Source organism: Telopea speciosissima, chromosome 4 (genome assembly GCF_018873765.1).
Source record: "Telopea speciosissima isolate NSW1024214 ecotype Mountain lineage chromosome 4, Tspe_v1, whole genome shotgun sequence".
NCBI lineage: Eukaryota > Viridiplantae > Streptophyta > Magnoliopsida > Proteales > Proteaceae > Telopea > Telopea speciosissima.
Window position 1 is genome coordinate 12,027,173 of NC_057919.1, and position 27,329 is coordinate 12,054,501.

The window sequence follows — 27,329 nt, forward strand, 5'->3', positions numbered from 1 at the left end:
CTTTACAGTCAAAACCCTTAAAAAGGTTTCTCCGATTTCTCAATTACAAGCTGTAATTCTTCGATCAAAATCCTGCGTCTTTAATCTTCCTATTTAATCTCGTTTTCCCTTTGTTTGTCTTTCAGTTTGATTTTTCTTTGCATTTTATGTTTCTGGATTGTTATCTATACTTGGGGTTTCTGGTGTGATAGGTTTGGAGAAAAGAACGATTTTTGTTGAATCTTGGTTATCGATTATCTGTATATCTTCGTTCTTTATGAGTCTAGGGCAAGCTAAGGCAACAAGCAAGAAAGCCCCAAGTTTGTCGGCGGAGAGATGATCATATGTTATTGGATTCTTGAATACTCTGTTTACTAGTGCGAAAAGCCATACTTCCTGTTGGAACTTGAAATAGAGGTAACTTGGATTCCCTTTTTTTTATTTTTTTATTCATTTATTGGGTTTTACTTCTCCTAGTTGAACTGATCTTGGGATGTAAAAACAGACATGTTGGGTTACAGTTTGTTTAAACTTCAGTAATTGTTGCTGAATTTCTTCGGATTGAAGGAGCTCTTGTATATTGAAGTTAGTTGTTTTATATGTTGGCGCATTAATGCGTATTTTATAAACTGGATTTATGAGGATTGAGGATAACTCAAGATTATCAACTTAAGAAAAACTTTGTCAGGATATTAGGAAACGTCGAAATGGGTTTAATAGAAGACTTGACAAGATGAGATATCTGAGACTGGAGGGTTCATTTTCCTCTCCTATACTGGACTAACGTTTTCAATTTTTATTTTTATTTTTTTAGTTCTTTTAACGCTCAAAAAAAAAAAAAAAAAAAAAAAAAAAAACCTTTTCAAATTTTATGTTTTTGTATGGAATCTCTACTCCCTGCAAAAAAGAGTTTTTTGCATTGTCCTCAGCAATATGAAGTCATCCCGTTGTGTTTCCTCTTTGATTTTTCCAAACAAAACTCTATTTATCACACATGTCACATGGTAGTATGGTATGAAGTACGAAGTGCAAAAAGGAAGAACCTGGTAGATGTAGTTGGTCGAGGGAGGAGGGAGTAGCACTGTAGCAGGTTCTGTGAGGAGAGACTTCAAGCTATGGTTGTATTGACCTATTGTTCCTCTTTGTATTCAAAAGGCAATTAGTGAAACCCTAATGAGTCGTAATTCTTATACCTTTTCTCTTTTCTTTTTTTTTTTTTGTTTTTTTAAAAGACCTTATATACTCTTTCTTTTTAAACGGTGCTAGTAGTTTCGGTACCAGCCGGTGCCTAATTGGTATTTCGGTACTGGTACAGTTGGGAATCCTGTCCCAGAGCCGTCCCGTCCCATTTATCATTTGGTACCAAAATCAGATACCAGTACCGTCCCATTTACTAATGGGACGGTCTGGTACCGGGTTTTAGTGGGATGGTATTGGGACGGTTCCCGGTTCCGGTCCCAAACGCTAGTGGCCAAAGAAAATCCTGCACCATTATTTTGCACTCTTGTTGTGCGAAAGCACTATTCATTATTTTGTCCCCCTATAGGAAATTACTTGAATCTGTTCAACTAGGAATAAAGTGCATTTTCCGTTCGTGGAATGCGAAAACTTGTTCTTTTATAATAGTTTTGTGGCCTTTGAATCCCTTCTCTAACACTTAGTGTGTTTCCTGACATCTCTAACCTATATAAAGCACTGAATTTGATTTATTTATTTCTTATGAAGAGTTGCTTCTTAGGTCCTAATTAACCTCTTCCCTTCGGTGAGTGAGTTGATCAATCCTTTACTTCATGTCCGATGTGAAAGCAACCAACTGAACTGCATGCTGAACTGCTTTCTCACTCAAGTCATTCTTTGATGGTGTGTTTCCTATCAGATTTGGTCTAGTGGAGGATCATACCATGAAAATTTCCTATCTGTGAATCCACTTTGTTTTGAGCTCTATGTCTACTCTGAGAAGGCTCTCTAGAATGGCTTCTCCCATCCTCACCCTGTTTTTGGATGCCAAATCCAAACTGGAGTTCCTCTTCTGTATTTCTCAGCAAGAACCTGACACTAGAGTCGTGCTATCATATATGTGAAGCTGTTATGTAAAGTCACTAATGCTGCAGTTGTATATCCTTCTTTTTTTTTTTTTTAAAATTATAATTAACATTAAATATTGTTAGCATGGCATCATCCAAGCATAACTGACAAAGGCCCTAATTGGATTCTCTATGCTCATAACCCATTCTAAGGTTGCAACTTTTTGCCAAGTCCAACTCAATCAAAACATTCAATGGCTTGGCCTGTTTAGGGAACGTTTCCTTCACATTTGCAATTTGCATTCTTCTCATCAGGCATCAATAAAGAAGACTATTTACAGACGTTTCCTTTTACATTTTAATTTTGAATTTGAATGTTTCCTCTATTCCTTTTTTCAAGTTTGTATGACATCATCCAGTATATCTTGTTCAAAGGTTCAGAGTTTCATCTCAGATACAATTCCTTCTCAGAACTGAGACTAAAGGATGGCTGTGAAAATGGAGGAAGACTTAGAGTTTCTGTCACTGAAGTCTCAGCTAAATGAAACAAACCTCATGTGGAAGGAGGAGATGGAACGACGACAGTCTCAGGTGGATGCCTTGCAGGCAAAGCTTATGGAGGTAAAGGCTTCTGTCCAGGATTCTGAGAAAGAAGCCAAGAACGAAGTAGAAGTTCTTTGGCGAAGGGTCAAAACTACAGCAACATTGCTTACGCACTTGACATCAAAAGCAAGAATCATGGCAGTTCCACATTTGGCTCATACTTCATGTGGAATCAGACATCAAGAAGGGATGGGTCTTGTTGACAAAAATGGTACGCCATTGCCCGAATGGTCAAAGGATGTCGATCTTTCTTCCTTTGATTGTGCAGATGAGGAAACTTGGACCATAATCAGTAACAGGCAAGGATCCATTGATCAACATGATGGAGCTTATATTGGTGAAATACTTAAGTCCATACGAATGGTGACGGATGTAATGGAAGCTCTTGTGAAGCGGGTTATCATGGCAGAAACTGAAACATCTGTTGAGAAAGAAAAGGTTACTTTAGGTCAGGAAGAGATTAAAAAGAAGTCTCTTCAAATTGAAAGCATGTCAGCGAAGGTAGAGGAAATGGAAAGGTTTGCGCTGGGTACAAACTGTATTCTAAATGAAATGAAGCAGAAGGTTGAAGATATGGTTCAGGAAACATCTAGACAAAGGCAACGAGCTTCAGAAAATGAACAGGAGCTTTGTCGTGTGAAGCAGGATTTTGAGTCGCTGAAATCCTATGTCAGTAGTCTTATCAGTGTGCGGGGAACACTTCTTTCATCAGAGAAGCAATTTCAAACAATTGAGAGGCTTTTTGAGAGGTGCGTTACTTTCGTTTTGCCTGTTAAGTGCCTGCTCTATATGAATCCCCAACATATAATGACCCCACTTCGTATTCCATTCTCTTACACACTCCCCCCCTCCCCCCCGCCCCCCAAAAAAAAGAAAAACACAAAATAAAATTAAAAATAAAAAGAAAAAGGAGATGAAAATAAAGTTTTTTTTGTTTCTTTTTCGTGTGTGTATGCACTCAATTTGTTATTACTTGCTTGTCCATTCTTATTTAAGTAATTGGTTTTCTGGCTGCTCTTATGCATGCATGTGATGACACACACACAGACAGATTTGATTTCAGTGTTTCTCTAAGTGACATGTATGGGTGAAGTTCTCTTTTTAGTGAGAGTAGTATCTTTCTGTGGTACTGATGTTTATTGGTAAGATTAGTTTTTTTTTTTTTTTTTTTTTGGGGGGGGGGGGGGGAATAAGTATTGGTAATACTTCTTTTATGAGGTGAAACATGAAACGCTATGGAAACTCTTGAAACAAAAATATGAAAAAGAGAAAAATCAAAGAATCGATTCGATACATTTCTTATGTATCCATAGGTGCTATATTGGATTTGAATCAGATTTCGGATCAATCTATATTGATTTTATTTTGGTAAATAATTATATTACCGAGCCCCAAGGGGGGCAGGAAAGAAAGGACTGAAGAACCAATGTACAAGAGGGGAAAACAGGGGGGAGGGGAGAAAGAAAGAAAGAAGGAAGAAAAGGGGGGGGGGGGCGATCCTCCAGCCTACACAGAGGAGGAGGACCACAAAAGGCCAATATTAAGGTCCCAACTAGTCAAAATGTGCCTGTTTCTAGGTGTATCCGTGAAGGGCAGCTGAGCTTGGAGGAGACATCAAAGGAGATGGCTTTCCAAATCACATCAAAAGATCTAGAGTTGGAAGTCCATCTTCTGAGATTCCTTTCCATCCAGATATGATGGACAGCGGCATTGAAGACCAGCTTTCCAGTAGTGTCACAAGTGGAGTTCCCAGAGAAGGTTTGGAGAAGCCAAAGCCATTCACGGTCAAAACTTCTGATCCTTCTGCTACGCGGCCAAATGGAGGCTAAGGTTCTTTTCTAGATGAAGGAGGTAAAGGGGCATGCAAAGAAGAGATGAGGGATATCTTCACGGCCAGTCCAACAAAGGTTACAAGAGGGGGAAACTGGGATGGTGAGGTGAATAAGGAAGGCTTGGGTAGGCAGGCAAAGTCAAAGGGCTCTCCAAACAGTAAGGTTGTGGCGGGGAATGTGGCCCTTGAACCAGACTAGGGTGTGCCAGGGGACCGAGGGACTAGGGTCTCTGGAGAAGTTCCAAGCAGAAGAGGAGGAGAAATTTCCGGAGGGGGAGGGAAGCCAAGTGATCTTATCAGTGTGGTGAGAGGTTTGGCATTAACGGGGGAAGGGTTGGCCAGATTTGGGAGAGAATAAGTGGGTTGAGGGAGGGGTGGGGGGTCCAAGAGCTGGAGGAGATGAGGGAGGAGACCGGGGCAGCCTTGGGGAGGCCAGAGGAGTAAATGGCTCTAGGACCAAGAAGATTGTAAAGGATGCCTAAAGGGTGCCAAGGGTCAAGCCAGAGAGAGGTGGAATTGCCATGAGCGATGGAGGAAATACCACGAAGAGCCAAAGGGCGGAGGGAGAGGATCTTGTGCCAAATCCAGGAGGAGTCAGCACGAGAGGGGACAGTCCAGATGGAGTCAGATTTAAGGAGATGGGAATGGACCCAAGAAACCCAGATAGAATCCTGGTGGGAAGCGATTCTCCAAAGAAGCTTAAGGATGCCTACCGTGTTGGAGTCACGGATGCGGTGGATGCCAAGACCACCCTCAGATTTGGGGAGACAGATAGATTTTCAGCTAACTGGGTGGAGAAATCCGGAAGATTCGCAACCCTTCCAAAGGAAAGCACAGAAGATACGTTCAATGGCCTTGATGGTAGACTTAGGAATGCAGAAGAAGATGGCAGTCCAATAGATGTAGGTAGCTTGAAGGACCGAACAAATACATTCAAGTCTTCCAGCGTAAGAAAGAAGCTTGCCTTTCCAGAGCTGAAGACGCTTGCGAATGTTGTTAAGCATGGGGGTGCAATGATGGCTCGAGAGCCTAGCAGGGATGAGGGGAAGGCCAAGATAGGTGACAGGAAGGGAGCCGATGGAGAAACCAGTTAAGAGCCAGAGGGATTCTTTCGAAGAGTTCGAGATGCCAGAGAGGAAGATTTTGGATTTGAGGAGATTGACACGGAGGCCAGAGAGGGACTCAAAGAGATGGAGCGAATCCATGATTTCAGAGATGGAGGAATGGGATGCCTTGGAGAAGATCATGAGATTGTTTGCAAAGGCCAGATGGGAGAGGTTGGTGTGCTTGCATTTAGGGAGAGGGGAGATGAGGTGGAGGTCAGTTTTGGTTTGAAGGCTTCTGGAAAGGACTTCCAGGGCAAGGGAGAAGAGGAAAGGGAGAGGGGGCATCCTTGGCGAATACCGACTTTGGAGCGGAAAAACCCAGCGGGGGAACCATTGACCAAGACAGAGAAGGAGAGGGAGGAAATACAAGCGTAAATCCAGCGGATGAAGACAGGGGGGAAGCCCATAAGAGAGAGCACATCACAGATGAAGTCCCAACGGATGGAGTCAAAAGCTTTGTGGAGATCGATTTTTAAGAGAGCAGCCGGGGAATGAGATTTGCGGTCAAAACCTCTAACGATCTCAGAGCAGAGGATGATGTTGTCCGCAATGCTCCGACCAGTGATGAAAGCCGGCTGGTTGGGGCTAACAAGGGAGGGGATAACCACTTTAATTCGGTTGGCAAGGCTCTTGGCAATGAACTTGTAAATGAGATTGCAAAGAGAGATGGGCCGAAAGTCAGTCAGAGAAGTAGCCCCGTCCTGTTTAGGGATAAGGCAGATGAAGGTTTGGTTGATCTGACCCAGCTGACTAGGCTTGAAGAAGAAGCTGCGGATGGCTTTGAAGATCTCCCCTTTGAAAGAATCCCAGCAGCTGAGGAAGAATCCCATACTGAAGCCGTTAGGGCCAGGAGCCTTGTTGGATTTATGGGAGAGGATAGCCTGGGTAATTTCATCATCTGAGGGGATGGCAGTAAGGGAGTTGAAGAGGGAGGGAGGAATAAACTTATCAATGAGACCCGGGGGGATGGGTGGAAGGGGGAGTAAGAGAGGGGTTGAAGAGGGTGGCGAAGGAGGAGGTAACTTCTTTGACTTCAGAGGGAGAGGAGAGCGAAGCCCCATCAGAGTCAAGGAGGATGGTGATGGGGTTCGAATTCTGCCTGGCTTTAAGGGAGCGGTGGAAATAGGCAGAGTTCGAATCTCCAAGCTCAAGCCATTTGGAGCGAGATTTCTGGCGGAGAAAGCTTTCCTCAGAGAGGGAGAGAGAGGAGAGCTCTTCAGCGAGGCGCTTCTCTTCAGCGGCAAAGGTCGGGTTGAGAGGGTCAGACTGGAGCTTAAATTGGATTCTAGAAAGATCAGAGCGACAGGAGGAGAGCCTGGAGGGGATGTTACCGAAGGTGGAGAGGTTCCACCTACAGAGGGCAGATTTGGTATTCCTGAGCTTGCGAGCTAGGGCAACCAAAGGGAGAGAGGGGGAGGAAACCGGTAAGCGCCAAGCTTTCTTGATGGTAGGCTGATAGAGAGGGTGAGAAGTCCACAACCTATATTGATTGACTGCCTCCATTATGTTGTTGCTAGCAAATACCACTCTTTTGGTTTTGGACCTTCCAAATCATTCCTGCAGGAGATCTGGGCCGATTTTTTTCTGATCCTTCAGTAAAAAGATTCATTTGGGGGGGGGGGGCAAGAAGGCAACAAATTTTGACATTTGATAAAAATAAAAAAAAGAGAGCATCCCAATGCCCGAGGCTCCAGCTACTGCAGGGTCTGGGAGGGGCAAATGTACGCAGCCTTTGTCCCCTGTTTCGCAAGAGAGACTGTTTCCAAGTTTTGAACCCGCAACCAACAGGTTGCAATGCAACTTGTTGAAGTATCGAGAATTGTTGTGAGGGGAATCTCGATTAGGGTATTCTCATATCCTGATCGAGATTCCCTCCACTTGATGTTTCTTTTTCTCTATTATGATTTATTAGTGTTTCCTAGTTAGTTTAGGATTAGTGATTCCTAGTTAGGTTATTATGATTGGATCCTAATAGAAGACCCTCAAACTAGAACTGCAAATCACTTCCAGTCTAAGGGTATAGCTCTGATACCATGTAGCAGATCAAACAATTAAGACGAACCAGAACCGAGAGTGAAGAAGAGAATAGAAGAGATGGAGAAGAGGAACAGGGACTGAGAGAGACGATTGTCTTAATCTCCAGTCCCCGCCCCCCCTCACAACCTTTATTTATATTTTGAATTACAAAGGGGGACTCCTAATTGTATTAGGATCCAATCATAATCATAACCTAACTAGGAATCACTAATCCTAAACTAACTAGGAATCACTAATAAATCACAACAGAAAAGGAAACAGAAAGTGGAGGGAATCTTGATCAGGATATGAGAATACCCTAATCGAGATTCCCCTCACAACAATTCTCGATACTTCAACATAACTTAACCGTTGCGTCAAGGCTCGCCCACTAAATTTTGACATTTGATATAGATGTAAATGTCCACATGATGCAGTGTCTTGTTCTTATGCAAACACTGACAAATGATTTTTTCAAGTGCTAAAGTGCATGCTTTTCCGAGCTGCTTCTGAGGTTTTGGGATTCTGATTAGATAGCCGAATCTGGGATCTAGAATCCATGCAAAATTCAAGATTTCAAATTTGATAATCTGGAGGAGAATCACCCACAGATTTTGCAGATGATCTTGCAAAACAAGGTGTTGTTTACTCTAGACTGTTGGGGATTCGATTCCTTAGTGAGATGTAGCCAATAGTAGTTTCTCTTTCCTTTTTTTGTTTTGTTTTGTTTTTTCGTCTTTTTTTTGAGAGAGAGAGAGAGAGAAGAATCGTAGAATCTCCTTCATGCAGATTCTGGACTCCAGAATCGGAATTTAGCAATTGCGCACTTAATGTTGCATGTGCATGACTTGTTTGCATAATAATCTAACTATAACAACTCAAAGACGCAATGAAGTACTTCGGTTCATATATATGCTTAAATGTCTGCATGGTCCAGACTACTGAACCCCACGTACAATGACAACAATAAATGCTGTTATATAGAGCATGTTTTGCCATTGGCGACATATTCATGTGAAAATATGCATAATCAAGTGGTCTGACAAAAGTTCTTGATTAATTGATCATAACTTACTAGGTGACTGGCAATCATGATATCTGTCTTTCCCTTTGCTGTGTTTATATATTTGAGCATCCATTGTGATAGTTTTCTCTAGGTTGTGGTTATATCCCTAATTCCTCCAGCGAACTGCTCGTTATATTCCCTCCCCCCCTGCAATCTGCCTATAACATTTTCTTCTAATAGCAGGCTGTCCAGTTTTGTTTCATCTACACTGGTTGACCAGAGTTTTAGCTCTTGATGCCAGTGATTCAGTTTCATGTTGAAAGATGATGTAGCATGTTGACATTGGCTTGATCTCATGACAACTTCCATGAGTGAAAAGTTTATTCAACATTTGACGATGTGATTGAGGTTTTAGAACCATGAAGAATTTCTTGTGTAATCTAAAAATCTTGATCTTTGCCCCTCGGCCACCATTGTCCCCTTCACATCATGATGATCATTTCTTCATCCTCTGATTCTGCTTGTGTTTGCATTGTTTATACATTTATCGAGATTGAACTAACTGGTGGTGCAATGTTTGTGTCACTATTTGTTGATATACATTGTTGTTGCCCTTACTAAACAGTTCGAGCTTTTAAGATAGGCGGTTGTAACATGGTAACAGAGAAGGGAGGTCGAGTATTCAATCCCTTGAAAGCGCAATGAGGTTCCCTGACACATTCTACCCTTGGTGCTGCATGATAGTAAGTTTGACACCATTCCAAATGGCTCGTGTAGAAAAATTCCAATCGAAATAGCATCATATGGAGGAGCTTTTAGAAAACGCCCTGGATCACAGGGACAGCTCGGAAGGCAGAAGCAAGTATAGTTAGATTCACAGAAAACAAAATATTCTTCTACGTAGGTCTTATAAATCCTTTTGCCGCAAAATTCTCCCTTTTAGCTGCATGTTTTTTGGATGATTGTGTATCCAGACCATCCATCCAAAAGCGAACCTATGGATTGTTCACATTTATCTTTCCACAATCAACCATCCCAGTCACAATCTGAAGTAGATGGTGTGCTTCTCTATGGGGGATGCACATAAAAGAGTTCAGCATTGTTATTACCTGAAAACCCTATTCATTCGGTCATTAGGGGTCTGTATGGTCTTTCTGAAAAGCTTGGCTTTCTCCTTATCCTTTTGTTATCTCTTGGATGATCATTTAATATCACCTTAAATTCTCAGGATGCTAACAGAATTTGCTTTGGTGCATTTGTTCTGCCAAAGAATATAGGAAAAATTAGATTGAATAATGAGTTCTCGTGCAAATGAAGAGTTGAAATTAAATGACATCTTCACTTTCTCTGGATCATTCTCATGTTAGGAAATATCATGCAAATGCAATTTTCTGAGCCTCTTATGTTGGAAGGGAGGCGGGGGTGTATGGAGGATCCAGTCTGTTGCTTTGGAGCCATTCACGAGGGCACATTTTGCTTTCCACATGGCCTCATAGACCATAAACTTCCTGTTGAACATCTTCTTGCCTCCTAAATTTGCAACTGTTACTTGCAAATGAGTGAGCTAGACAACTATCCCCAAACATAAATAAATAAACAAAAAGAGCAACCTAAACAGGACATGGACTTATTTGGTCTCAGTGGGTTGTCATATTTGATATGGTTCTCCTTTCTCCCATTTCTCTTCTTTGTTTTGTTGAATTCATCCCTTTGATATACGTCTTGTGCATTAGTTTCCCAACATCTGGGTTAATGTACACCTCAACTCAACCCTCTAAGCCTTATCCCAACTACTTGTCGTATAAATAGGGGTATGGTGAGTGACCTTTGTAAAGTGTATGGCCTGTTTGTCTTTTAGTATGTGTGTCCTAAGTTTCTCTCCTTTTTCAGGCCCCTCAGCTTTGGCCTGTTGGTCTTATACTTATCTTTCTATTCTAGCTATTTTTTGCAATAAAATTTCACTGTTAATCTGGGACAAAAACCCATTCTTGGCTAAAAGTCAATACTAGGTTTGTGAGTTCTGACACATTGTGCTAACCTTCCCTCTGACTGGTTGATGTTGTTTCCATTTACTATTGAGTTTATGCATTTTGAGTTTTGGGGAAAACAACTAGTGGACCTCTGTATGGATATGCAATATTCAGTGACCAAGCTCCTAGCTATATAAATAGAAATTGGTAAAGATTAGTTGGGATCCAACTTTATCCCCTTTTTTGGCATTTTGATTAGTTTGAGACATGGCTAATGGTGGTCCATGTTTAGTTTCGGCACACCATGGAGCATGCTACTGTTCATTGAAAAAATGAGTAGCTGATTATATGCAAAAATTAACTTGGTCGAATACATTATCCTATCAATTATAGTTAATCCCCCTACTGCCCTTTTATGATTGCTTCCCGTTTCCCTTTTTGAGAGATCCTTGTCTGGTTTATGGGCTTTCTTCATGCAGGCTAGTTACTAAGACCACTCACTTGGAGAGTGAGAAGATGCGGAAAGAGGCTGAGGTGCAGAAACTCATGGAGGAGAATGTTAGGCTGAGTGCTCTACTTGACAAGAAGGAGGCTCAGCTGTTGGCCATGAATGAACAGTGTAAGGTAATGGCTCTGAATGCTTCACTATCCAGTTCCTAGAAGGATGCATTCTTGTGCTATTGCTGGTCTGCATCGTTTGTAAAGGTGTTATCAAGCAGATCCGCCCGTCCTTCAAGTGTACCATCCTGGATCAATGCCTATATAGATAGGCTCCTTGTGAAAATCCCTCATTTGGAATGCTAATTTAATGTTGCATCAATTGTGCTATATTGTTAATCTGCTGAGATTATTGTGTTTTTGTCCTTGAATTGGAGCATGGATTCATCAGATGAGAAATCCATTTTGAATTGAGTTACAATTCTAGAATTTCTTAACGCATTTTGTGCAGTTTTATGAGTCATTTAAACAGTAATCTTTATGCGGGTGTGGGCACGACGTGTGCATCTGTTACGTGTTTTGATAAGCCTTTGTCATATTAGTTTGAAGAGAAAAAAGAACAGTCTGGTCATGTGGCTCCTGCCTCCAGACACAGGAGCACGTGAAATTACCACCCTGACCCATGAAATCATCCATGTTGATGTCTCTGCATGTTCTCTCATGCAATTGAAAAGCATACCAACTCAGATGGGGAAATGTGTGTAAATTACCCTTTTTAATTTTTATGTCTAAGTAAAGATTCTATTAACAATTGAAAAGCATACCAACTCAGATCACAAGCCGGGACGCCGGGTAGATTATTGACGTATGGCGCACTCCAATGTGAATCTTTGCTGATGTAACATGTATCACATCAAGACTTCACTCAAAACAAAACCCTCGTACCACATCAAGACTACGTTGTGTTTTATTTTTTATTTTTTGATAAAGAAGACTTTATTAACCAGGGAACAACATACAAAGAGAGCAGAATACATTGAGCGGGAGAAGACAGAGAACACAAAAGGTCTTTGAGAGTGAGCGCCTCTAGATGCAAGACAATCAGGTATTGAATTGGTTTCTCTCAGTGTGTGAACAAATATGATATCCTCAAAAGTCGATGCAAGATGAAAGCAATCCGAGATGATGTTGGAGATTTTCCAAGGAACATCTTGTGTAAGGTCATTCAAAATGTTGATTGCCAAGAGATTATCACTCTCAATAATCAACTTCGATATTTGAAGATGAAGAGTAGTTTCAAGAGCTTTTTAAACTGCTAAAGCTTCCGCAACCATGCGAAATTCTAACTAATCCCATTGGAAAAGCAGCAAATAAATATCAAGACTATACACAATGAATCTTAACGAGCAAAACCCTCTCTCACACCCCCTCTCTAAGTCAAAACTTGGTTATCCAATTATGGTCTACAAAGCAAAACCACCTGTTTTCAATACCATTGGATTTAACATCTTCCACATGTCAAGCATTTAACCTCAAACTACACCGTAATTGGAGAGGATTTTAATCCATTTGACGAGGGTGACATGACCACTAACCAAGTCTGCCACCGCGTCATTTTCTCAATCATCATATTCTTCCATCGAGAGCTATAAAGGTTTAATTTAGGCAGGTGGGGTGATATGACAATACAAGTTAACCACTTTTAAAAATCAGAATCTTACCAGTCTAATTGACCGATTTGGATTGGGATCAGCTTGACCAATACCAATTCTAGACATTTTGGAGCGGCTGATTCTAGATTTTTTGAGATCGAATAGTTGGGGCTTTCAAATTTGAGGTGGAGATAATAGGGCTTTTTGAAATCAACATAGGCCAATTTGATAACAGTTTCAAGTTTAAAATTTTTGGACCCAACCTAATGAGAGAAGGCTTTATTGGAAGTGCATCAATCAAACCCATTTTATGTGAGCATTCATATTGTATGTATGTCTAGATCACTCTAAGAATCTTGTATAAATTATCGCGAGTTGTTTCACAAAGAGACTCTCCAATAGTTATTTTTGTTCATGTATTTTGGAGATCTATCCTCACTCTATATTGATGCATTGGATTCACATTATTATTCAGTGCATGAAAGTGATTCTCAATATTGGTTCCACTTCCCGATCAGGAGAATATCTTGAGAGAATTTTTTTCAAGAAGATTGGATGAACTTCTGAGCTCTATGGCAATTTTGAAAAATATTAGTGTCCATGCTGACAAGATTCCATCATGTGAATATTTGAGACCTTGGCTTTATTTATTATATTCAATTGAGGTTGCATCAGCATGTAAATATTGTTCAAGTGGATGAAGTCAAATGTAATTGTCTCTAACCTTGGCTTTAATTTATTATATTCAAATTGAGGTTGCATTAGCATGTAAATAGTTTTATTTAATGCCATGAGTGGCTATAATTGGTACATATTTTATTTACAGTCATGGTAGAGGAAAAACAGTGATGCATAGAACAGGATGCGAAGGCATTAAACTCCAGCCTCACTTTTTCTCTCACTAATCTTCTTCTTCCTTGAAAGTGACATCTCGGGTTTTTCAAACCCTAATGTGAAAGAGTTGCTCCACTACTACTGTGGTACCAATGGCATATCCAGTGGATTTTTTTTTCTTTTGACCCAAATGGCCAACTATAGCTTAGAGGAGGGGCGAAGGCTATGACAAACAAACAGATCCCCTACCATAGGGAAGAAAGGGGCGCAAGAAAAATAGTGACCAAAGGAGAATTGCAAACATGACGAAGAGGGGAGGGGGGGGGGGGCGGATCTCCAACCAGCAAACCTCCAACCAACCAATCTAGCATCGTATCCAGTGTTCCAAATGCTGTATTCCTTCAAATCTTCTTGTGATTTGTTTTTGAACCTCGTGGACAATGTGTGTTAGACACAAACAAAAGGAGAAGCAGCAATCGAAGAAAATGAATTCAGAGTTAATATCAGATGTGGCGATAGACAACCTGAGGCACATCTTAAATAACAAATTGTCACATCTTAATAACAAATTTTTGAAACTTGGAACAACATAACTAAATATCAAACTTCCAAGGCCAGACCACTTCCAAAGCCTTGAGAATAATCTTGACCATCCTATTAGAATCCGCCTATGCTTCTACTGACTGGTACCTCATCTGCATACTCCCTTCAATCCGTTGAAGAAGACCCCTCCCTGGCTTCTATCGATGTTTTATACCATTATCAAATCCCACGAAGATAAAACTTGTTTTTATATAAAATAGGTAAAGCCAATCAAGCCCCAGTTGTTGAGAAATTAAAAATACTAGCAAAAATTTAAAAAAAAAATGAGAGAAACAGTGGAAGGCAAGTCAAGGGTATCCATAATAACCATGGGCGAATTAGAACTATGCTTACACCTCAAGGGAAAAAAACAAAATGGAGATGACCGAAGATCATTCTGTAAGACTCTAATAGGACTAGGCTTTAACCCTTCGAAACAACACTTGATCCATAGAATGTGATGGCTAGAAAACTAAAGATAGAGATGCACAGATTCGAATGGATATTATTAGTGAAAATTGAGTTGCACAGATTTAATACAGAATCACAGGAAAGCAAATATATGAGAAATTTAGTCCTTAAACCAAGTGAAAATAAAGATGCAAAGATTCAAAACAGAATGACCTATGAGAAATTTAGTCCTTAAACCAAGTGAAAATAAAGATGCAAAGATTCAAAACAGAATGACCTATGAGAAATTTAGTCCTTAAACCAAGTGAAAATAAAGATGCAAAGATTCAAAACAAAATGACCTATGAGAAATATTGTCCTTAAACCAAATGAAAATAAAGATGCAAAGATTCAAAATAGAATGACCTATGAAAAATTTAGTCCTTAAACCAAAGTGCTCCTGAAGCCCAAAGTATCCTGAAAAAATCGGAAAATTAAAACAGGTGCCAGATAGATTCTCTAATTTGGTTACCAAAAAACATAAAAATCATCCCCCTTCATCCAATTATTCAATTTTGAAACTTAGAATGAATTTTTAGCTTCCAGATAAGCTTTCACCATCGAATACAGTATAAAGACTAGTCGAAGCGGAGAGACAGAGAATCATACCAGAGTTCTTATAGATGACCACTACAGATAATTCCGTTGATAATTTGACTTAAAAGCCCAACAAAACCATTGATAAACAAAGAGAGCGGGATATTCCACTCATTATCAACAATAAAACCATGAAGTATATTAAAATAATGGTGTCAACTACAATATAAGGGTGAACACAACAAACACAATTTGGTATCTGATCCTTCCAAAATGCTGTGGAGGCCACCAACACCAACATGAATGCATTCACACTCATAATACTTTTACATACCCAAGAACCTCTCTTGGACTGCTCAGAGAGGTTCAAAAAGGACCTGTTTTAAAAATAATTTGATCACAAAACAGAAGACCATAGTTCCCTATTAACATTCAAAAGTTTTTATGCAAGATTGTTTAACAAAGCCTTGTTAGGAATAGCAGCATAATTCCTCAAGCATAAACCCCCCAACTGATTAGGGGAGCAAATTTTATGCCAAACACATAATTAACATGTTTTTTGGTCTAAATAAAAAAATAAATAAAATAACTCGTTGCAAGTGCATGTGAAATTTTTATCCTTTGAAGTGCGGTGCACCTTTAAAGTGCATCGTATGGTGCACCTCACTTGTGCACCTTTAAAAAACCAATGCACAAGTGAGGTGCACCGTCCAATACACTTTAAAGGTGAATTGGGCAGTGCACCACCCTTAAGAGGATGAAAATCCAAGCATGTGACTAGATAACAAACTTGACTCCCTATATATATGAAGGGAAAAGGAACTGCACAAAGGTGTAGTGCGGATTCCTTTACATGCCCTTTCACAAAAAACCGGAACTCACTCTCCTCCTTTAAAGCCCCCCTATTCAATGGTTCAATATCCTCCACTCACATTTGGACAGGAGAATCCCTTCAACGCTTATATGTAATTTGGGTTGAATAAGACAAGGATTTTGAATCATCAAATAGGAGTTTTTAATAAAAAAAGGGATAACAAGGCGCTGTGAGATGTAAAGAAATCCACATAATTCCTTTTACAAACTTGCAATGACGAGAGGAAGCCAATTGGAGTTTCCAACATTCATATATTAAGGGCGAGGGATCAACATACTGCCTATTTATATTGGCATCTTAAACACCAAGCCAATAGCGGAGAATAAAATAAGAATTTGGTGGGTGTCAGTGCATCATACAGAGAGACCCACATCTTTAATGAGGAGAGAGAGGATAGAGAATGTCAGTCTTTGTGAGAAGATGCGTACTATAGACATCATGCTCTTTTTTTCAGATATATTATATGAGAAAAAAACATGTCCATAGTACACGTCCTCCCACAATCACTGACACACTCTTTCCTCTTTCTCCTCAATAACCATGTGGGTCCCCCTATATAGGAAACTGATACCCATTAAAACATTCTCCCTCCTCCCCATTGGCTTGGGGTATAAGATGCCAATATATTTTGCCGCATGTCGATCCTCCTTCCATATTATATATAGAAATCTGGTCTCCAAACCACAAGACTAGCATGCAACATCTTAGGAACTTTTTTGTAATCTTACCCTTCCCCTCCCATTGACCCACTTCAAGATGACACATTCTTCACACTACTGGAAGAAGAGCACTTGCCCCATCACACCAATATCTTTGAGTTGGAGGTGAGGGTTACACCTTCTCACATACCAATTTTTATATTTTTTTCTCAAAAGAGAAAAAATATATATAAATAACTAATATGTGACAATGTTGCCATTTTAGAAATAATTTTCCCTATATAAAGAGATCACTAAACTAGCAGCATTAAAATTTCTTCCAAAATAGACTAATAGGACATTACTATTCTTTCAATAGTAAGAGAGAAGATGGGAGCGAGTCTTAAAAAAAATCCATGTGAATGATAGTTGCAACTCTAATGGCATTGAAAACCTTTTCACATATATATGGGAGTGTTCTCAAAGCTACAATGGTAACCCACACCCCCTGTTTTATATGAAGGTACATGATATACAGGAGACATTGACATGCCATCAATATAACTTACATTTCCCAAAAACAACCAACGGCTGAAAGAATAAAGACAGAATGGGAGGGACCTAAGATCAATGTTGTGTACAACATTTTCCTATATGTACAAAGGCAGAAGTTATGATAATTTGAGATAATAATCGATGGTAGCTCATTACAAATTGGAAAATCTTACAATAGATTGAACATTTCGGAAGAAGACAGAAAAAACACATTCAAAGAATAATAGAAAAATAGGAAAAACGGGAAAAGAGAGATCAGAGATACTTTCAAACAAAAATATAAAAAACGGAAAGGAGAATTTTGAGTGCAAGGGAGATCAGATGGTAGTGCATGTTTGATATTCATCATCAAATTACAGAACATATATGGATTGTGATCATCATTTCTTCTTGCACATCAGTTCCTCCAAAATCCAATCATAAGAGCAAAACAACAGATAATCAAATGAAAAACATAGATGATTGCCACATTATGAACGAAAAAAGGAATCGAAATTTCAGTTTTCGATTAATCAGATCTAAATTGGCGATTACCAACAGACATCAAAAGAAAAATAGGGGGACGAAGTACTATGATCATATTAAGAATAGCTTCGAATCTTGTTAGATGATTCGATCTAATAAGATTTATGTTATCTACCAACATTTTCTTTACACTGTTCATAGAAGATAAGAGAGATACTTGTTGATTGATAAATATGACGTTAGATATGACAAATAAGAAAAAATTGAACCAAACAGAACAGAAACAGAGAGGGAATCAGAGAAAGAGAAGATATAGAGATAGATTGTACAAGTTCGAGTCTCAGACATCCAAGGAAGGATAGGAGCAGCATAAGCTCTCAAGCCTGGCGAAGGCGAAAGCTCTTAGGCGGCCACTGCGAATGTTTGAGAAACAAGCCTTTGGAGTTATCATCATCGACAAATTCTCATTAACTAGAAACAATAAAAATAAAAAGCGCGATTGGATGAACACACTAAAAGGATAGAATCCTTCAGAAGGATTGAAATCTATGAAATGAAGCAACAATTGCTTACCTCATGCAGCGGCACCGGCACCTTCGAAGAAGAAGATGACCAGTTAAAGAGATACTCCGATGAGAAAACAAAGAGAGCGTAAGATCTATTTATAGGCAAAAGGGGTGGGTTTAGGGTTTCGTTGCACAACACGGTCGAAACTCTGTATGACAGAACCGAGTTGAACTCGTGCATGACAAAGGTGCGCAGGTGCCACCAGGGTTTTAGTAATCGGTATCGATCTTACCGCCGATACCGAACCGGATCAGTCGTATCGATCTGGATTAGTTTTATTTTATTAAAAAATTAGTTTTTTTTTTCTTACTTTTATCCTGTCCGTACCAATCCACAAATACGGGATCGATCAGAGATTAGTGTCCATTTCCATCGATACCAATATGAATTGATCAGATCAACCGATGTGATACTGATTCCTCAAACCATGGGTGTCACTGGATGCTGGATGTCACAGCCTTGACCAGGTAACGCTGGGCTTGGGTTGGCACAAAATTGGGCCAGGATACTGGTCAAGGTCTTAAGTTGTTTATACTCACTTGGAAGTTATTTAAAGAGAAACTTACTTGGACACCCCCTGTACTATAGTCATTTTCCTTACTATCATCAATGTTTCTAACAATTACTTGACACTCCCTAAAACCTAACAGTGTTAATATGTTATTAGTATTTAAAAGAAAATGTCCTTTACCCTTCTTCTTCTTCTGCAACCCTGATTGATTTCAAAGCCTAATCGATTTCAGAAAATTTATCTTTTCTTCAACAACTTTTAAATCAAAATAACCCAAAACTCTTAATCGATTTTCAAATAAAGGGTTTGAATATGAAAACGATTAACGTTTTAACTACCCTAATCTCACACTAGGAAGAGGAAACCATTTGACACTAACGCTATAAGCCCCAAATGGCTCAGGCACAGGATCATAAAGCAGGGTATGGGTGATCTGATTTAATTTCAATTCAATATTTGGAGATTTGTTAGGTTATCTGAAAAAATTACCCACTTCCGTGGAGCATCCATAGTTTTAGCACTTCAGTTTGTCCTACAAACAGATTCAAGGATTCAACCCTTCTCTCACATGTCATGTGTTAAGTAGAGGCCATTGAGAGGTTCTCAGAAAAATTACCAAAGTGGCTCTTGATTACAAGTTTTGAAAACAAGGTTTTCTTATAAGAGGTTCATGTAGTAGAGATTTATTTTTCTTGTTTTTTTTTGTTAGGTGGAGATTAGAGATCTCAGTTTGTTGGTTCAACATTTGGAGTTAGCATAAATGGATCCAATGGCGGAAGAGCAATTAGACTACGGAGATGAAGAATATGGTGGAGATCAGAAGATGCAGTATCAGGGTGGTGGAGAAATCTCTGCCCTCGCAGAAGAGGAGCAGATGGGAGAGCATGATGAGTACGATGATCTCTACAATGATGTCAATGTCGGTGACGGATTTCTGTAGCTGCACCGCACTGAAACACCCATTTTAGGAGGTGCAGGGAGCGGACCACAAGCTCAAAAATATGATGCCTTCAAATCAAGGGTCGTTGAACAAGGTGGGTCGGAAGACATAAGCATCCCGGGAGTAGGAAGAAGAAGAAGGGGGATAAATCCGTCACTTCATTATAGCTTAGCGATAGTTTTGATGTTACAAAAAATTTAACCGATGACATCATCACTAAACTAACAAATATGACCTACTTGAAAGAACTGGTAAATTACAAAAGGTGTTCAAGTAATTATTTAAAAAATTAAAAAAAATAAGCAAAATGCCCATAGTTTAGGGGGTATCTAAGTAATTTTTTCATATGTAAACTACTTCTTACCTGATAGAAGAGGAAGAGGAGGTTGAAATTGAACTACCTTTTTATATTGTGGTCTCCTAGTTTAAATTGTTAAATCATGGGCCTAAATATAAAGAAAATAAGTTTTCTAAATTCTATTTATATATAGAAAACGGAAAAATAACTAAAACAAAAATCTTGCATGCAATTGGTTAAAGACCATAGACGCCCCAATAGTAGGGGTATCAATTCCAGGCCTAGCTCGCCAGGCTTGATCGAGCTTGCCCGGTTAAAGCCTGGTTCAGCCCGGCCCGATTATTAAATGTGTCGAGCTTAAGCTCGACATGTTTAGTAATTAGGCAGTCCCGATATAGGGTCCTAGTCCGTCGATCGCCCGATCGGATCGATCGATTCCAGGCCCGACCTAGACCACCCGGTTATAGTCTGACCCAACCCAACCCTTTAACTTATAAACTTCCCCTCCCATTCCTTCCAACTTTTCTTTTTTTGTTTGTTTCTTTGTTGGTCTTTGACATTATACACTTGACGTAAATGAGATCAGGCTTAATTTTAGTTTTAAGATCTTACTTTGTTAGATGTCTTTCTATTCGATGTTGTGCTGTTATTTTTTTATTCCCCTCTGCTTACTTTATTAGATGTGTTTCTATTTGGTGTTGTACTGCTATTATTATTCTCTCTATTTACTTTGTTAGATGTGTTTCTATTCGGTGTTGTGCTGTTATTTTAGTTAGGATAAACTTTATTTGACTTTGAGTTGAGGTGTACCATGACTGCCCAACGATCTGATGGTTTGAACTTAAAATTCTGGTTGCATATCAATTAGTAAGCCCACACTGTTTAGAGTTAAATGACTCATTAGCCCATTTAGCCCAAACAAGGCTGCCCCAATTAAAGACCGAACACCGACCGACCAAAATGAAACTGTACCATACCCGTCCAAGGCAAGCCCGAATGCTTAAATGATCGGACATGGTGCAACCTGTAAAATTGGTGAGGCCCGACTAGGCCCGACCGATTGAAACCCCTACCCAATAGTGCCTTGGGGAGATATGTGAATTGGTCTCAAAGATAAAATCCTTAATTTTTGAGTAGTAGTGTATTATGCTATTGCACCCCTTCGAGTTCTACAAAGTTATGTTTGAACTCAAAGAATTCTTTAAAGAGTAGTTAGTAAGACAGGAAACAAAAGTATGCTCTAAAGTGTCAAGGGTTTTACCCAAAAAAAAAAAAAGTTCTAAAGTGTCAGGGGCATCCTCTATTTATAGGTGAAAGATATTCCTTGGAAATACCTAGCCTAGGGATCTCAAAATAAGATATATCTCTTAACCAGAGAAGATACAAAAAAATAGTCATTATCGACTTCCAAAGCTTTATGGATGATGAGCAATGCAACATCACTGTCATTGGCGATGCATCGGACAATGTTAATCTGATGTCGACAAGACCTCGTTCAGCAAGAAAGGTCAGTAGTATATGCCAAAAAAATCCCTGATAAAACCTGCCCGTCAATTGATCCAAAAACCAACCTTTGGGCAAGCTCTTAAGCGAATAATGCCAAACCGCCAAGCCAAGACCCAAGTGTCCATCTTCATAAATGTAAGTTTGTACTCTATTTATCTTATTCTATGGGAAGGGAAAAGGAGAGCTATTAAGCAGGAGGCTTGAACCCAAGACCTCCTTATAGCAATGGGCTACATATAGTACATATTACCAAGTGCCTCACATGTCTCACATCTTCGTTCTGGTTAGGTTATTTGTATTGGAAAAAGAACTCTATCATGTGAGTGTGGCCTAGCCCGCACTTCCATGAATCTATCTCTCTCTTTTTCATATAAAAAAACATTTATACCCCCTTATTTTGAAGAGGAGAGACATAGACAAATGAGACTACTAGCATAAGACACACTCGTAGAAAACTACTTCCTCTCACTATCTATAAACAGAATTCGTACGTGGAGAAAGAAGAATCTAGGAAGCTTCTCCCTGCATTTGAAACCTCACATTCCCTTGGGGCCCCGCAGCAACTGCCTCCATGTTCTTATCTTAGCATATGACATGGGCACATGAGCAATTGCACGGTGGCCGCTCGGCTGTCCGGACGTAGAGGATCTGAATCCTAAGATCTTATCTACAACAATGACTTTACCAAAAAAAACAATTCTACAACAATGACTATATCAACTGTAGAGGACCACTTCCTCCCAACTACCACTTTTCCCATTTTGTTCTTCTTCTTTCCTGAGTCACACGCGTCACTCTCCAATGGGTCAATTGGTACGGGCGAGGACAACTGTTCTTAAAAACAATAATTCAAAAATTTATCATCAAATTTGTAGTACTTCTAATGTTTTCTTCTAATGGAGCATCTTGATCACTATATTTTGGAAATCTCCATTTTATATGAGCAACAATTCATTCCTATGTCATAATGAAAAGCTCAACTTATCATACTATCTTGTGATTAAGACTCAATATTTATGCATATAGAAAAATTAATACCTACCTCTCCTGAGGTAAGGTCTAATTACAGATTTACCTATGAATTTTGGATATTTACGCATATCACTTCTGTTTTCAAAATAATTAATAAGTAAACTTAGGTTAACAGAGTGAGTTTACTTTTTAATTAGAGCAAGAGATATCTACTTGGTTGCATGGTCTCTACATAAGCATTTGGATCGATGGGTGAGCACGCCTAGGTATCTACCCAGTGGACAAAGGCATCATCTCACAGTGTCTTGTGAGAGGGCATAACACCACGAAGTAGAGATTTTTTTTTTCATTTTAATTATTTTGAAAAATAAGGGTGGTAATGTGGTATGCGTAAATATCCAAAACTCACAAGTATATCTACAATTAGTCCTTACCTCAGGCGAGATATATGTAAATTCTCCTAAATTATATGGGAAAAGGTTTTTTGAAGCGTGTCGGAGGATATACAAGCATCATCTCTCTTACTCTCTCCTTGTCACATGAAATGATTTTTACGAAATCACTCCTTTGCTCCTCATTGGTGCACACTCTCTTATACCGCTTGCACAAAGAACCCTCTCTCAATTTATATGCTTTCTACTTATAGAACTTTGTGATTTCTATAGATTAAATATTAGATGCGCCAAAAGGAGAGTGTTTCCTGCTCAGGGCCATAGCCTCTGCTAGCAACCATTATTTCTTTCTCTTTCTTCTTCCCATCAAATGACTTTTTTGCTCTATATTGATTGAATTGACAGGGGCCTCATTGGTTTTCGCTTGCCTGTGTAGCCTCTATTACTGGACAGGAAACACCTTCCCTATCATAAATTAGAGATTCGCAACAAAATGAATAAACCCTTCCATTAAACTTTGTTGCTGCATTACCTGACTCGATTATCTAAACGGGTGGTTTGTACAAGCACAAACATGAGAAAATGACAGAAATTGCTTTTTCATCCGGAACTTAACAAAAATAATAAATGACAAGAAAAGAAAGCACCTAGATGAGAATAAGTGAGAAAGAAATTGCCCACAGAGGACTACAAGGACTGTGGTGAGTGTAATATTTATGAGTTTACGAGGTGTTTGGGAATCACATTTTCAAGACTAATAATGCATGGCCTATGCAGTTTGCACGTGTGATCTACGGTCGTTAATCCAAGCAGTGACAGCACATGTAAGATCTAGTCAACGGGCGATGTCTGACTTCGTTGAGTATCCTAACTGTTGCTCCATCTCCCAACTCAGCTTAGATGCGACTCCATTGTGCTTGGGTATGTATTCCTGTACGCCATATCACTAAAATTACAATTTACTCCTCACTAGATTGAATTTTAATTAAAATGTACCTCAAGCTTGGACATAAGGTCATGGACCGTTTGGGCAGAAACAATAATGTGACGGGCTGCCGGTGTAATGAAGCCTTCTTCCACTGCTTTGTCTATGAAAGATAAGAGCGAATTGTAATAACCGTCGACGTTCAACAACCCCACCTGCTTGAGATTCCAAACGGATTAGCAGTTTAGTAGGAAAGGCAAATTTGATTTCCTAAGGTTCCCTTTGGTTGTAAGGAATATTAAAGGGAAGGGAATTCAACAACCCCAATTATTTATATTTTTTATTTTTTATTTTGAAACTCCAGAGATTTGGATACAAAGTAAAATGAAATTTAAAAATTAAAGGAGAGTTTATTTTCACCATGTGGTAAAGGTCCACCACACCATCCTAAGGTTCACAAATGCGTATAGGGTGTAAGTATGTAAAATACTCTCCCAAAACCCTCCTACATGGATTTGAAGTCCCGTAGTGAATGGAAAAACTCAGTTCAATATTAAATATGAAATAATTTGAAAGAAGTGAAATAAAAATGTGGGATAATGATTATAAAATTTCATTTTAGGTTTGAAAATTTTTCACTATCCTTCTTTTAATTTCCTTTGCACAACCAAATGAAGTAAAAAAAGGAGAGAGTGATAAACTTGATAAAGGATTACCGGCTTATCATGGATTCCCAACTGAGCCCAAGTGATCACTTCTAGAAGTTCTTCTAGTGTCCCATATCCACCTGATTTTCCATATAAAGAATTTGTTAATTAATAAAAAATAAAAAAAATCGTCTCTAGTGCACAAGGTTTTCGTCATTGCAGCATCTGGGGAGAGTCATAGTGTATGCAATCTTACCCCTGTTTCACGGAGAATCTATTTTCCGTTGTTAATTAATAAAAGTATTAAATTTAAATTAGATGAAACAGACGACAAACATCTTCCTAAACTAAGTTATATATGTAGTTCATAAATTATAATTTTTCGTACATATCATAATATAACATATAACTTCAAGGTGGGGCCTATCCCCATCCCCTAATAATTCCATTGAAAATTTTATCTAACAGCCCATCTCAATGTGCCACATGGAATGATGGTGTAGAGTTTCTAATCAATGGATAATTTGGATTAACCTCTGATTACAAAGTCAGGACAACGACTCTACCCCTACGGGGATGGAGCAACATAAGCTTTGATAATCTGAGAAAAGGTCACGTTGAGAAAAGTTGTTTATCATTACGATAGGTTGCAAGTGGAATATTGCATACCATGTGAGTCCTATGGAGCACGCCGAGTTTGATTGACAAGTTAGCAAACTTTTGAAGGGGCTGATTCAAGATAGTTTGTTACCATACCCGGTTTCAAATTCAATCAAATACACTCCCGTGTATTGACATGCATTTCAATGATGTTTACGGCATACTTACGGTGCTTCAAACAATACTAGGCACCTTCCCATTGTCCTCATTTTCAAGCCTCTATTGTAAGTTGTAACTTGACAAAACTCTGTTCAGAATGAAACTTGTAAGCAAGTGACTTTAGGGTTCACAAATTTTGGTCCCCATTGAATCTACCATTGACAAATATTTTGGGCCGCCTTAATATTCTAGTAAGTTTTTTCTTTGATAATATGTTAGCATTTTCAATGGTAAGCAACGTAAGAAGGAATTTGCCCGCTGCACCAATGTGGGTTTAAAAAATGATATTCATATGGGGTCTACATAGGACATACATGATCAAAATAAGAAAGAGAGTGTCAATCCATTATTGTTTTTTGGGAAGTAGTTTTCTGTCTAGGAGTGTGGCTTACGCCAACACCCCCATGTGTAGTAGGCCACACACTCTTGGACAAAGTTCTTTTTCTCTCTTTCTTTTAATTTGAGAAGGGTTTGAGAAAATTTGTACAACAGCAATGCAACAATCTTTTTCCAAAAAATTAATAATCAATAAAACGCTTTTGCTTTTATAAAAAAGATTTATTATTAGTTAATATGTATTTGAGGTTTGGGGTATTGTTCTCTATGCCGTAGCATAGGCTGCGCCTAGGCACATGGGGGTGATCGCAATGACCACCCTACCCCCCTAAGTGACAGGCCCATGTGCCTGGGAGTAGCCTGCACTATGGCCCAGAGAACATTCTCCCTTGAGGCTTATAGCAATCAAACCAGTTCTATGCATTACCAAAAAAAAAAAATAACTCCATAAAAAATTATTTATCAATGAAAATCGTTACAGATCCAAATAGCCTAATTAGCAAACGTAGCCTAAGAGAATACCTGGCAAGGCAATAAAAGCGTCAGCCTGGCGAGCCATTTCGGCTTTTCTCTGGTGCATACCTGATACAGCTCTCACTTCCCCAACAGTTTCTCCAGTTATCTAGACTTACACACAGTGTACATTAAATAAGAGTAAGTTAATGAAAGTAGAATTAAACACTAATCAAACTGGTCTCCATGAGCTAATTCTACTACCTCTTTAGGCATAAGGGTCTTAGGGATTACCCTGCAACACAAAATAACACACAAGCCAGACATGTTAAGAGAGAGAGAGATTAATTTTTATCCTCTGAAGTGCGGTGCACCACCCAGTATATCTCACTTGTGCACCTTTAAAAATTTAATGCACAAGAGAGATACATCGTCCAATGCACTTTAAAGGTGGACTGTGTGATACACCGTGCTTGAGAGAATGAAAATCCGAGAGAGATAGAAAGAGAGTGTAACCCTAACACGTGGCGACCACCATTGTGAACTGCTTGGGAGACGAGACCCATCAGACCTACGCTACCTCCACCATAAACCAAGTCGATGTTCCTTTCAACCTGCAATTTTACTCAATAATTAAAGAGAAGAAAATGAAAGAAATTCTGTAGAAGAACAGAAATTAAATGGAAGAAGAGAAACAAAACACTTTTCTTCCTGTTTCATTTTCTATGAAGCAATATTAATATGGGTCCAAACATAAATCCTAATCACAGACGCCAATTAACACAACTTAAAATCACCACTTAATAATATCATTTCAATTTTAAGGAAGAAAAAAATAAGAAACTGGGTTTAATTTTCTTCCTTAAAACCAGCAAAATAGTTAACAGAATCGATCAAAATAAAGAAAACCCAGTACTTAAGAAGGGATAAGAGAACTTTAATTATTACCAGTTCATTCCCAAGCTGTATTGCTGCGACCTGATAACTGGGTTTCTTGCCTGAGCTGCTTCCGCAGAAAACACAAACACGTTTGAACCTCGAGCTGGAACTCATCAAAGCCTGGCGGTGTTGTTGTTGTTGTTGTTGGTGGTGGTGGTTATCGTTTTCCATAAAATAAAAGTCTTCACCACTCACAAGCCAACCCAATACTCTCTCCTCTCTTGTCTTTCCAAGCCCCAAGTAGTCACCATTGCTGCATGGAATTGGGCTATTTAAACCATATCATAGGCTATTGGAATTTTAATTTGTATTTTTTAAATTAAAGATTCAAAATATTTAGAGGATTATGTTGATTTTCTAATAGGTACCTATAAACACCTATAATGACCAATAGATATGATTATTGAAATACTTGTTTGAATGATCAACAAACAAGTATTTTGGGAAAAAGACATAATGTTAGG

The 27,329-nt window shown here is 39.0% G+C and overlaps 2 protein-coding genes and 2 non-coding genes across 6 annotated transcripts; 1 reads left to right on the forward strand and 3 right to left on the reverse strand.

Annotated features, from left to right (window-relative positions):
• The first annotated feature begins 297 nt into the window (after nt 1–297).
• On the forward strand, nt 298–11,311 carry LOC122658749. 2 transcript variants are annotated; one of them, XM_043853848.1, is made up of 3 exons: nt 298–396; nt 2,458–3,355; nt 11,015–11,311. In XM_043853848.1, exons 2-3 carry the CDS (start codon nt 2,490–2,492, stop codon nt 11,193–11,195), a joined length of 1,047 nt encoding a protein of 348 aa, XP_043709783.1. In that variant the 5' UTR covers nt 298–396; nt 2,458–2,489; the 3' UTR covers nt 11,196–11,311. The 2 variants fall into 2 exon arrangements, with proteins under 2 accessions (XP_043709783.1, XP_043709782.1); XM_043853847.1 differs by having other exon boundaries at nt 300–396; nt 2,423–3,355.
• Nucleotides 11,312–17,406: 6,095 nt separating this feature from the next.
• Nucleotides 17,407–17,486, reverse strand: LOC122660665. Its single transcript, XR_006332770.1, has one exon. It is a non-coding gene; the product is annotated as a small nucleolar RNA Z195/SNORD33/SNORD32 family (small nucleolar RNA).
• A 410-nt stretch (nt 17,487–17,896) lies between these two features.
• LOC122660635 lies at nt 17,897–18,019 on the reverse strand. The gene has a single exon (XR_006332742.1). It is a non-coding gene; the product is annotated as a small nucleolar RNA SNORD14 (small nucleolar RNA).
• A 5,478-nt stretch (nt 18,020–23,497) lies between these two features.
• Nucleotides 23,498–27,062, reverse strand: LOC122659505 (cytokinin riboside 5'-monophosphate phosphoribohydrolase LOG1-like). 2 transcript variants are annotated; one of them, XM_043854608.1, is made up of 7 exons: nt 26,875–27,062; nt 26,443–26,540; nt 26,191–26,221; nt 25,996–26,095; nt 24,388–24,458; nt 23,743–23,886; nt 23,498–23,677 (listed from the first exon to the last, which is right to left on the reverse strand). In XM_043854608.1, the coding sequence occupies exons 1-7, from the start codon at nt 27,034–27,036 to the stop codon at nt 23,582–23,584; spliced, it is 702 nt and encodes a 233-aa protein (XP_043710543.1). In that variant the 5' UTR covers nt 27,037–27,062; the 3' UTR covers nt 23,498–23,581. The 2 variants fall into 2 exon arrangements, with proteins under 2 accessions (XP_043710543.1, XP_043710544.1); XM_043854609.1 differs by having other exon boundaries at nt 23,498–23,692.
• Nucleotides 27,063–27,329: the final 267 nt, after the last annotated feature.